At 53.7% G+C, this 12,246-nt stretch overlaps 1 protein-coding gene across 2 annotated transcripts in view; it reads right to left on the minus strand.

The window, feature by feature from the left end:
• Positions 1 to 1,034: 1,034 nt before the first annotated feature.
• CABLES1 (Cdk5 and Abl enzyme substrate 1) overlaps positions 1,035 to 12,246 on the minus strand; it is a 110,415-nt gene continuing 99,203 nt past the window's right edge. For both annotated transcript variants that reach the window (XM_081801510.1, XM_081801509.1), the window contains 3 exons: positions 6,748 to 6,854; positions 5,373 to 5,580; positions 1,035 to 2,435 (listed from right to left, as the gene is read on the minus strand). In XM_081801510.1, coding sequence (XP_081657636.1) covers positions 2,295 to 2,435; positions 5,373 to 5,580; positions 6,748 to 6,854 — 456 coding nt within the window. In that variant the 3' untranslated portion in view covers positions 1,035 to 2,294. The remainder of the gene's footprint in view (positions 2,436 to 5,372; positions 5,581 to 6,747; positions 6,855 to 12,246) is intronic.

Below are 12,246 nucleotides of genomic sequence, written 5' to 3' on the forward strand. Positions count from 1 at the left end.
CTGCCTCTCCATATAGGCACAGCCTCCCTGACTCCTTGTCAAAGGCCCAGGCTGGAGCGGTGTCTGGGACGCACGTCGCTAGGGCGCCTTTGGTGGTGGGTGACCTTCGTCCCCTACCCTCGGTCTCCTCCTCCCCTACCTTTAGAAAGCTCATGTCAAGGACAAGCAAAAGAAGCCTCTTTGACAAAAATCTTTCATTCTTAGACCCCTCCCCACTCCACAGGCCAAAATAGTTTAAAATGAAGTCTTTAAAAAAAAAAATGGACCAACTTCCTAAATTCATCTTGTAAATGCTGAAAACCAAACAGCCCCAAATTCAAGAACACTAGCCTGATTTTAAGACCCAGGAAAGACCCTGGTGTCATGTGTCACCCATCAGCCGTCCCCCTGAACTTGGCAGGACATCCGAGGCACACGGGCGGTGGGGAGCTCTGTGGGCAGTTTCTAGATGCCAGTGGCCTTGCTCCTCAGAAAGGCTTTCCTCTGCCAGGGACTCACCAGGGAGCCGAGCAGGCTGCGAACCTGGGGCGGCTCATCAGAGAGCGGCAAATGACAGACACCAGGAGGGGAAAAGGGCATGTTCAGTTCAGGCGCTGGAGACGCTCTGAACACCTCGTGCTTCATTCCCCATTTGCCTCATCCGCAGGAGGCAGGGACCCCTTAACGGTTAGTTGATTTAGAGGTTGCGTTCATCGTAGCCCCTGACAAAATCATGGTCTTACAACTGAATCCAGCCAAGGAAATTGGTTAGCACAGTATTTAGTACTAAATTCAGTTAAATCTAGGACTCGGGAGAAAGGGGAGTGCTCTGCTCTCTCCCCAGCTGTTTCATAAATTCCTCCATCCTGTGCGACTGTCAGATTCTTTCTAGCTCTGCTAAGTAAAGCTGTGCTCGGCCTCCCCGGCACCCCTTCCCTGGGGGGAAGTGAGCAGCTCCACATCCATGTGCAAGTGGGGACGGTGGCAGATGGCTCAGTAATGCAGGGAAGGGGCAACCAGAGCCACACGGGTGTCTACACATATGCACACATGTATACAGAAACAAAGTATTTTAATTCTCTTTTTTACACGGCCCCAGGCCGCCTCCTGTCAGGAGCACTCCGGCAGGCCCCCCTCTTGCAGCTGCGAGGGGCTGGCTGTGGCGACGGCCCTCAGCACAGTCGTGCCGGCCAGCTGACCTTCTGCACAGACCGCTGTGCGGGCCGGTGAGCAGCCCCTGCCTCTGCAGCTGACCGAACCCCGCTCCAGACGCGGCGTGTCCCAGCTGGCAGAAGCCTCCAACCAGCAATCATGCAGCTTACAGCTACTCCGGATTTTTAGAAAATATTTATACAGAGCGAGCACAATCAATGTGCTTATTACGCACTCTAACGTAGAGTACAGGAATACACACCACGGAGCACAGCCCCAGCCGGCTCCAGAGCGGGCAAAGTGTGAAGGTCAAAGGTCAGCACGCAGCCAGGCGGCGGGAAGACACGGAGCACGCCGGCCACGCCTTTCCACGTGACCTGTCCCACACCGAGAACTCGTCCTTTGTCCCGTTGGTGGTAGGAGCAGTAACCGAAACTACGGCATTTTCTATGGGCAGAGGATGTCAGACCATCTGTTACGGAGAGAGTGAGGATGATGGGACCCAGAGATTATCTAGAACTAATTGCCGAAGGTCAGGCTGGCTCAGGACCCCCAGGCAGAGGTCTGTTCTCTGGTGGCTGGGACTGGCTTTGGGGGCCGAGGACGGCTGACACGGAATCTCTCAGACACACACATTCTCCCCCTCACACGCCCCGGGTTGGGGGGGGGGGTGCATGGGAGTGCACTTCCAAGAGCGGACACAAAAATAGATTGGCGCACTCTCTTGACACAGTAAGGGTATCTTTTAAAAGCTCCTCCCCAGCTGCTGCAAATTCTCTTCCCCACTCTGCTCTAGAACTTTGCACTCCTAAGCTGGATCAGGTCTGGAGGGGAGGCCCCGGACCACGCTCGCGAGGTTCGTATGTACCCAGGAAGAACACCAGCGTGGGGACAGCTGGGAAGTCTTGCCTGGGGAAAGCCAAAAGGCCTTCTGCCACCTTCCACACAGGTCTCCCCTTCCCCTGCTGCATAATAAACTGCTCACGGCTCATGCCGGCTCACCAGACCAGGACTCCCTGAAAAGTTTCCGGTACTGCTTCTACTCAAAAACATGTTGAGAGGAAAAAAGGTTGGTATGTCAAGTTCTGTTTTTGCATTTCCAGTAGTAAGTGCTATTCCACAAGCTCCGAGGAAGTGGTCCGTAGCCCTCCTTTGGGCCTGTGCTAGGAGCTCTGGATTAGGCGTCTGTAATGGGGCATGACTTCATGCTCCGGCAGATGAAGAGCAAACTCCAAGGCCACTAACACTGGGAATTCAAAGGCAATCAGTTCTCGTCTATTTAGCCGGAACTTCTCTTCCAGTTTCTGCAACAGAATGAAAGGAATTAAGAGCATTTTAGCTTTGAAATCAAAATCTGAGGCTTTCTCCATGTGTACGCTCTCTATCCACCTGGCAATGACTGTTTACGGAAAAACCCCTTGAGGGCAAGACTGCGGAGGAAGAAAGGGGGGCATCCTAGTGGAGAAGGAACTGAACCACCCCAAGGACGCACGGTCTGCCAGGAGCCTGACATACAGCCCATGACTTCATTTAATCTCTCAATAATCATGCAAGGTCAATGCTATATTTATGTCCACTTTACAGAGGTGAGAAAACAGGGTCAAGAGGGTAAGAAGTTTGTCTAAGGGGACACGCACAGTAAACTGCAACGCTGAACTCCAAACTCAACCAGGATTCAAACTCCACCTGTTACCGTAGATGATTCAGGTGTGGAGGGAAGACGAGAAAGATCACAAACCTTCTACAATAGTAGTAACTACGTGGTAGGTTTAGGATTGGGGCAGCTGACGATGCAGCTTGGGGCTTTCATCTCACACGCGAGGACCCAGACCTGCTGCAATCACCCGCCTTTCAGGCCGTCGTCCGGCTGGGGGGCCTGTGGGTGCGAAGGGCCTGAGCATGCAGCTGTGCTCAGCTCACACCCGGGGCCTCCCCTCCTGCACAGCCTCTCGTTCCACCCAGCGGTGGGGGCTGCGGGAGCAGAAAGGAAGGAGAACGGGGCAGGGGGGTAGGGAAGGCCTTGTTTTTGCCAGGGTGCATTCTGCTTTGGCTTAATAAAAACAACAAGGACCACAAAACTCACCGGCAGAGCCGTCAGTGGCCACGTTCCAATTACAACTGGAGGAGACCTTGCATCAGCCTCATGGCTCCTGCCAATGTCAGACCACGGCCTGCAGGCTCCGCGTGGCCACTATAGACTTTCGCCGGATGGTCCATTACTCGACACCAATAAATGTGCGTAACACCACACTCGTAAAGATTAGTTCAGTGAATATCTATGTAAATCTGTTGATTCTCAGCTCTGATTTGGTAACCAAAGATCCCTTCCATGTTCCTAAAAGTATATACTATACAAGTTAGACGATTATGCGCCATTTCTTAAAAGCAGTAAAGCACTGACTTAAAGAACACTTTCTTCCATCTATGGACGAATGGATAAGCAAACTGTGGCATATACATCCAGTGAGGTATTATTCAGCCTTAAAAAGGAAGGAAATTCTGACACCTGTTACAACATGGATGGATCTTGAAGACATAATGCTAAGAGAAATAAGCCCGTCACAAAAGACAAATAGTATGTGATTCCACTTACGCGAGATCGCTCGAGTCAGGTTCAGAGACAGAAAGCAGAACGGTGGTGGCCAAGGCCTGGGAGGGGAGGGGGAGTGAGTGCTTAATGGGGACAGAGTTTCAGTTCTGCCAGAAGAAAAAGTTCTGGAGACAGATGGTGGTGATGGCCACACAAGAGTATGAGTGCGCTTGATACCACTGAACTGTATACTTAATAAAAACGGTAAATTAAAGCAAAAAAGAATACTCTTTCTTATGTGGGAAGTACCTCCAATAGCTCCCTTTCTGCTTTTTCTCCTTTGCCACTGAGCCAGCCGCACAACTAGACACACAGGGCGCTGTCGTAGCCACGACTTGTAGTTGCTGGATTCTAACACTTCGCAGTCTGGGGCCTCGCTGACCCTGGAGGCTCAGCCCCTTCTAGGTAGGGTTAGCCAGCTCCTAGAGAGGGTGCACACCTTCAATGTGCAAACCAACCAATCTGAGGCCCACACCTCCACCATCTCCTCCATCCACCTCTCTCTCCACCTGCCCTCAGCACCCAAGGCCAGGAAGACAAGTAGGGACAGCGCCCCTGCCTCAGAGTCCACTCAAATGACTAGCTAGCCAGTCCGAAGCCTGCGTACCCTGCCTGTTCCTTCCCGTGGAACCCACAATAAAGACTCCTGCCCACAGTTCCCCCTTCTCCTTCTGCCTCCTGACCAACCATGGTACTTCCCCACATGACCCCCATGGTATGGTGTCCCACCCCACCCCAATACGTATGTGGACACCCTATCCTCCAACGTGCTGATATTAAGTGGGGGGCTTCGGGAGGTTGAGGAGCTGATGAGTGCAGTCCTCAGGGTGTGATTAGTGCCCTTGCAAGAAGAGAGCAGAGAGCTTGCTTGTTCGCTTTCCCTGCCATGTGGGGACATAGTGAAAAGGAGGCCTTCACAAGCCAAAGAGGGGGCGCTCACCAGGACCTAAGCCGTTAGCACCTTGATCTTGGGACTCCCTAGCCTCCAGAACCGTGAGAAGTAAGTGTCTGTGGTTTAAGCCGCCCTGTCTATGGGATTTTGCTATGGCAGACCAAGCTACGCCACTTCTCTTGGGAACTGTGATAAGAAGCTATCTTTTCAATGGCAACGGTCTTCTGACCTGTTGGTTTTACCGTTTCTCAAATTTTCTATGAATACACTATTTTAAAACAGGCATTCACATAGCCACCCAAGATTGGGGTTTCCTTGCTTTGAGGGGGCTCTCCTTTAAAAGGAGGAGGTACCCCTCAATTAAACCCATGCCCTTCCTCAAAGAGGAGGCAACTCAGGCCACAGGAAGCCAAGGTCTGTTGAGCCAAAGTGTCTGACGGACACTCTGGGGTCACACCGCCCCCCAGTCCCCTTCCCGTTACAGTGGCTTCTGTGGTTTGAGAATAATTTGACCCCTCATGGTGTCTGGAAATGGATTTTTATGGCCAGACCCAATACTGGGGATCTTCGGTCTTGTCAAAGGGGATCATCCCTCTGTTCCAAGACAGCCTGAGCTGTGGGGGGCCCGACCTCCACTGCAGGATGACCTCACAGCCCCGGTCTCTCAGTGGCTGCTAACAATCAGAATTCTCCCGGGTAGGATCACCACCCAGACTCTTCCCGTGTGCTCCCTCAGCCAACAGGCCTCACGTCACTCACGTCAATTAAATGCTTGACTTCGTGCTTTCGGAGGTCACTTCCGATTTTGGCTGCTAACAGTACACATGCTCCAGCACAAAGCTTCCGGTTCTGTTTGTTTAGCTTTCCCTTGAGGGCGAGCTTCTCAAAATAGACAAAGGCCATGGCCACTGTGGGCTCCTCGAAGCCACAGTCCTCCTGGGCAAGCTTCCGCATCTCTCGCTTCAGACTGGAGAAAGACAGGAAGGAACATTATCAGAACTTGGGAGTTTCAGGACTCCAAAGAGAAAGACTAGTCGATCCCAAAAGCATTTCCTTTTCCTCATTCCCAGAACGGTGACGTGGAATGGGACTAAATCCTGAGGCGTAAGAAATTTCCATTCTATGTGGGCAACAGACTTAAGCTGCTGGGGCTCTTCTCTCTTGGTGGAACTGTAGACCACGTCAGCAAGGGACACAGAAAACCACACTGAACCCAGGTGGTGTCTGAGGGTCTCTGGAACCTAGGTGTAGAGCTGTCCAAAGGGAAAGAGGGAAACCATGAGGGGAACTATGATCATTCCAGACAGACACCTAGAGAAATAAACAAGGTCCTTGGTACCAACTCCGAGGATCCGCCATGTTCAAAAACTATGGCGGAAGAGGGATCAGGCTAACAGCACAACAACCAGTGTACTTAGGAATGCTACCCAACAAATGGACAAAGTGTGAATACTTCATTTTTCTCATGCCTTTGGCTTGGAACATGCCAGAATCAAATCAGTATTGGGCTACACAGCATGTAAATACTGGCACATACTCCCACGCTGTGTTGGCATATATTCTAGCCTCCGTCATTATGTGCACTGAGAGTCTGTCCTGATAGAGGCAACCCCAGGCAGCTCCTCTCCGGCCCGGCAGATTCGGGTCACCACAAAGTCAATCCAATCAGCTGCAGGGGAAACATGGGCCTGACTTTGCTTTGGCTGTCAACTCTCGGGTGGACGACTGTGGGCAGAGGATGATCTCAAATGCCATTAAACCAACTCTTTTCTGTTTTGTCTACATTTGAGAAAGCAGGGAACTGAATGTTTCCTATTCTGAGTTTTCTGTAACCTAACCCTGACTGAACTGCTAAGCCTCAGACAGTAGGAAATTCTGATTCTTTCACTTAAGGAAACTCCCCCCACACCCATGTCACCTCGCGTCAAAAGCTCCGCCTTCTGTCCTGCTTCCTTGGCTCTCACTCACGGAGGCAGGAGTCAGCCAGCAGCGGGTGAGCCGCTCCTTGCTGCACGCACCTGTGTTTTACTTCCCTGAACTACACGAGGAACCAGCATACAAAGCGGGAGCTTATTAATGCATGCCAGGAGAGGGCTTGAATGGAAAGTTCAAGTGGATGTCGAGCCTCACGTACCTCCTTATTTTGCTGAGTGTTAACTTAATGTGAGGAAACTTCTCCTTGAAGGTCTCATTCATGTCCTTCTTGAGATCTGAGGGCTTCACGTAGTCGATTACTGTGGTCTGTAACAGGTTGGGCAACTCAGGTCACTCTTTAAAATTTTTTTAAAGATTTTATTTATTTATTTGAAAGAGAGACAGAGCCCCAATGGGGAGGGGAGGGCAGAGGGAGAGGGAGAAGCAGACTCCCCACTGAGTAGGGAGCCTCACATGGGGCTTGATCCCAGGACCCTGAGATCATGACCTGAGCCGGGCTCCCTGCTCAGCGGGGAGCCTGCTTCTCCCTCTGCTGCTCCCCCTGCTTGTGCGTGTGCTGACAAAATCTTTAAAAAAAATAAAAATAAATAAAATAAGGGTCATGGGTAACAATTATGTGCACATTATGGCCAACTTACACCACTTCTGACAGCACCAAGCAGTGAGGAAGCCCGGAGGAGAAGCACGGCAAGGGCCCCCCTGAGCCCGAGCACCTGCAGGGACACAAATCCCCGTTCCAGCAGGCGACTTCGGGGAGCAGCAGCCTCCACACAGCCAGCAATCAGGGTCTGGCAGGGAGGGAGCCCCTCTTTCAGTTCCTGGGCCTCAGCCTGTTACTTAGCAGCGTTTAGGGCACGGCCGGTAGACCCGCACACACGAGGCTTCAAGCCACACTTGACCGTCGCTAGTCGTCCGGCTGTGGGACATTTCTCACCACCCCAAACATCAGGTTCTACATCTGTAAGATGAAAACAGCTAACAGTGCCTACTTCACATGGCTATTATAAGAACTACGGGGGAAGTCAAGGGCTCAGTGCAGCGCTTGGCATACAGCAAGCACTTAATAAATGTTAACTGTTTTGGGCACCTGGGTGGCTCAGTTGGTTAAGCGACTGCCTTCAGCTCAGGTCATGATCCCAGGGTCCTGGGACCAAGTCCCGCATCGGGCTCCCTGCTCAGTGGGGAGTCTGCTTCTCCCTCTGACCCTCCCCCCTCTCGCGCTCTTTCTCATTCTCTCTCTCAAATAAATAAAATCTTTATAAATAAATAAATGTTAGCTATTTTTTCGTTGTGGGAAAATAATACATCACATACAACTTACCATTTTAACCATTTTAAAGCATGCGGTTCAGTGGCATTAAGTACATTCACGCTGGTGTGTGGCCATCACACCACGCATATCCGGAACTCTCATCATCTTGCAAAACCAAAACTCTGTCCCCCAAAACTCCCTATTCCCCCGCCCCACCCCAGTTTCCACTGGCAACTGCCATTCTGCTTTCTGTCTCTGAACCTGACTTCTCTAGGACCCTCATACAAGTGGAATCATACAGTGTTTGTTCTTCCGTGGCTGGCCTGTCTCCCTCAGCATTACGTTCTCCAGGTTCAACCACAGTGCAGCTCGGGTCAGAATTCCTTTCCTTTTTAAGGCTGGGTAACCTTCCATTGCGTGTATATGATGTCAGCTAGTAGTAACAGTCCTTTAAACGTTCGGTTTCTTCCTCTTCCCCTCCCCTTCTTCTTTCTTTAGCAGGCTCTTTGCCCAACGTGGGGCTTGAACTCACAAGCCTGAGATCAAGAGCTGCATGTTCTCCAGACCGCGCCAATCAGGCGCCCCTCCCCTCCCCCTTTCTAATCCTATCCATCTTTAAAGACTGGTTCCTTCGAGCCCCGTCTGAGCACCCGGGTCTTCCTGACTCATTTGTGCTATTCGGTATTAACTCTGAATGAAACACAGTCTCTGGCTGGGTCTCACCATGTTAGCCTCACTCCTCCTCCTCGGGATTCTGCTTTCAAAGGGCAGCAACAATGCCTGATGCCTCTCTGGCTGGCTGCTGGCAATAGCCTTCACCAGGCAGAGCCCGGGAAAGGAGCAGGTACGGATTCTGCTGAGAAGGCCCGTTCCTGGGGATGGCTTCTGCGGCCTGGCCTCTCCCGAGGGACGCGTCCCCACGTTCCTCCATGGCTCTACACCAGCGGGCAGCTAGCTGTAAACACCTCCATTCAGAAGACGCTTGGCTGGACAGGATTTTAGAAGTGGCACGTGGGAGGCCTCCGGTGTCCGTTAACAACCGAGAGGAGACACAGCCAGCATGTCCCAATTCACACTGATCTAAACAGCACCTTCGTAACAGCAGCTTTGGCGAGTAAAAGCGAAACCATGGCAAGATGAACTCAAAACGGTTCCACCAAACTTGTTCAGAACCTTCTCAAATTCTGGGTGGAAGCAGACTTGGTGTGATGCCAAGAGTTCTTCCGTGGCGCCATGTCTTTCTGGCCCGATCCAGAAGGCTCTCCCTCAGCTGGCCCAGGACACGGCCGTTCTGGGAGCCGCCCTGTGCATGCACCTGTGATGTGCTGGCAAGGAGCAAGGGAGTGGCACCGTGGCCCCAGTGTGCAAACACAAGCATGCACACACTTGTGTGCGGTGATGTGCCGGGCGGTGAGAGGAGCGGGGCACGGGACTTCACGGAGGCCACGTACTGTCTCGCAGAGTGGACGCTTCCCCTGTGGCAGCCCTCCAAGACGCGTTTATCATCCCCGGCAGACGGGGCTGAACAGGTGTACAATTTTTCACTTAGGAAAGCGGCAGCAGAATGGGGAACTACCTCTAACACGGTTACCTCAAGCTGGGCCCACTGGCTAATCAGCCAATTCTTCTGTTCCCGAAATACCCAGCCCTCCCTCCCTCTTCTACCCCATACCAGGCACCCCGAACTCTCAGGGACAGACTCTCCTGTTCATCCTTGGTGGACGCAAGTCTCAAGCAGAGACTCATAGGCCCTTGCTGGGGACTGAAGCCGGTGAGCTCCAAGCAAGGATATCTCGGAGTGGGAAGGGGTGGTCTGGATCCTTCTCTGTGGCAGCCACAGCAGCTGCGCTCTGCCCTACATGCATACACACACAGAGAAGCGGCCTGCAGCTGCGAGCCAACCACCTCGTCCCCCGGACGTGGACGCAGAGGCTCAGAGGGGGAAGGGGCAGGGCCAGCCCCAGGAGCCAGGGCTCCCAGCTCGCCACCTGCACTGCCTTCCTGCGTTTCCGCTCTTAATCGGGCTAAAAGGAGGAGGGGAGACAGCTCGGGACTGCTGGCAGGTAGGAAGGGCCGGCTGGCGGTGGGCAGCTCTGCCTCCAGCAAGGGGGGATCCCTGAGAAAGAGGTGCAGCCTCCCGAGGCCTCGCCTCTGCTTCCCTGAATGAGGACAAGCACCTGGCGCGGCTGCTTCACAGGTTTCTCCCCAAGCGCCGACAGAGACTACCACGTACCTAACGGACACTGGAGAAGTCTATCGAGAGCACAGAGGCAGGAGATGGCAGAGGGCCGGGCTCTGCACCAGGCGCGCTGAGTCAGCGTGTGAGGGCGGGTGGGGGGGGGGGGTGCCTGGGATCCATCCTCACAGTCACGTTGCCCGGGTGACTTGCACATCCAGCAGTCTCCTCGCCTGGCTAGCACCCAGCCACGGCTCGGCCTGGAGCCGCTTCTGCGGGATCATCTTCCCTAAAGCCCCGGCGGCCAGGTCACTCTCGCAGTGACTCACCCTCACTACACCCTATGGTCTGGAGAGCTGGCCCTCCCCCGGGACGCGCCGTGCTCTACATCCAGATTCCTTTGCAGCTAGGATCCCAGGTGCCACGCCGGTTCCTCCGGTCCCGCGCACCGGCACGAGGTGGCACCACTGGAGCGGAAGCTGGGCTTCTTCCTGCTGCTCCTTCCATCTCAGAAGGACCGCACATACCAACAACCCAGCTCAGCCTGCAGCCCTGCGCCCAGGCCTTGCAGGAGAGACCGTTTTCACAAGTAACCCTGTCCTCACTCTTGGGGTACAGAGCCCAAGGCCTACTTTTCCTGAGAGCAGGAGTGGACACGTACATTTATTTCCAGGCTGGTCCTGGAGAGGGGGGCAGACGGCGGGCCAATGAGCCAACATGGAGTCCCTGGGCCCAAGGCCTGGCTCCCAGTGTGGGCAGCACACAGCAGCCGCAGGCATAGCCAAGCCCTCGAGTTCATCTTCTAGGTGACAGAATTCCTCTGAATCCGCTCTGCTGTCCAGAGGTACAGAAGCGGCATTCCGTCATCCTCCCCGCATGGAGTTTCCAGCCTCAAGGCCATGTCCTTGCCACTGTTCCGGCGTGGAGTGGGAAGCCTGTTGGCAGCCTAACTCTCTACTTCTTTATCTGGCTGTCACTGGGCTACTCTGTGGGTCTTTTCTAAAGTAGATATGGTACATTTTGGGGTAGGGGATCTCTGCAAACCTCCATCCCTGTCAAGGCCCCCCATTTCCTGACCCCCATGTGGCTGGCAGCCTTCAGGACAGTGTGGCAGAAGGAAGGGCTCCATTGGATATGGGAGAGCTGGGCCCGGCATTTCCAGGGTGGCTGCTCTGGGAAGTCCAAAGGCATCCAGGGAAGGAGAGGAGAACACGGACTACCAGAGGCTTGCAGCCACCGTCCCCGAGGCACGGGCCCAGTGATGCCATCACTTTAGTCCATCTCCTGACATCGATGGTGGGGTAGGCTGGCTTCTGGGGCAATGAAAGGCCTCCATGACACAAGACAGGAGGAGGAGGATGGTAGGCTGGGGATGTCAGTCTGAGCACCTTAGGCAGGTAGAGAATGCAACAGTGGTTGCCTCAGTTTCCTGTGCTGCCATCACCCAGTACCACAGGCTGTGTGGCTTAAACAACGGTCTCTCGGTTCTGGAGGCTACGAGTCTGAGATCAAGGTGTCAGATGGGTTCCATTCTCTCTAAAACTATGGCCAGAATCCTTCCTTGCTTGTTCCTAGCTTCTGGTAGTCCCAGGCACCCCTCGGCTTGTGGATGCATCACTGTAGTCTCTGCCAATCCTCACCCGGTATGCTCCCCACGTGTCTGTTCACATGGCTGTCTTCTCTCTGGCTCTCTGTTTATAATGACATCAAGTCATACTGGGTTAGGCCCGCCTTACTCCAGTATAACCCCAGCTTAACTAGTTTATGTCTGCATACACCCTAGTTCCAAATAAGGGTCACAGTCTGAGGTCGTAGGGGTTAGGACCTCAACCATTCAACCCAGTGCAGCGGTGCGGACACCAGCTGCCCTTTACAGGCCAGACACAACTGTCCCACTGGCTGTGGCCCTGACCCAGGCGGCAGGTGCTGTTGGCCTTGGCCTTGCTGTGTGGGAGCCCTTCCAGTTTCTTCTTTCTCCACCTCCCTTGCTTGCTGGGATAGCTCCGTCCTCAGTCTTGCTATCGTCTCTGCTTCTCTGAACTGTGGCTCTGTGAGGGAAGATCACAAACTCTGGAGCCAGAACCCCCGGGTCAGACCCCAGCTCCACCGCCCAGTAGCTGGGGGGCCCTAGTCAAACTGCTCAGTGTCCTGTGCTTCAGGTTCTTCATCTGGCTTCTCCATCATCTGCTGCATGTTGACAGATCTGTGGGGCTGCTTCAGGTCCGACTTCAACTCAGCAGCTTGGGGTCCACGACCAGGGCAGCTGAGTG

Source organism: Leptonychotes weddellii, chromosome 13 (genome assembly GCF_054177405.1).
Source record: "Leptonychotes weddellii isolate Sample4059 chromosome 13, ASM5417740v2, whole genome shotgun sequence".
NCBI classification, from domain to species: Eukaryota; Metazoa; Chordata; class Mammalia; order Carnivora; family Phocidae; genus Leptonychotes; species Leptonychotes weddellii.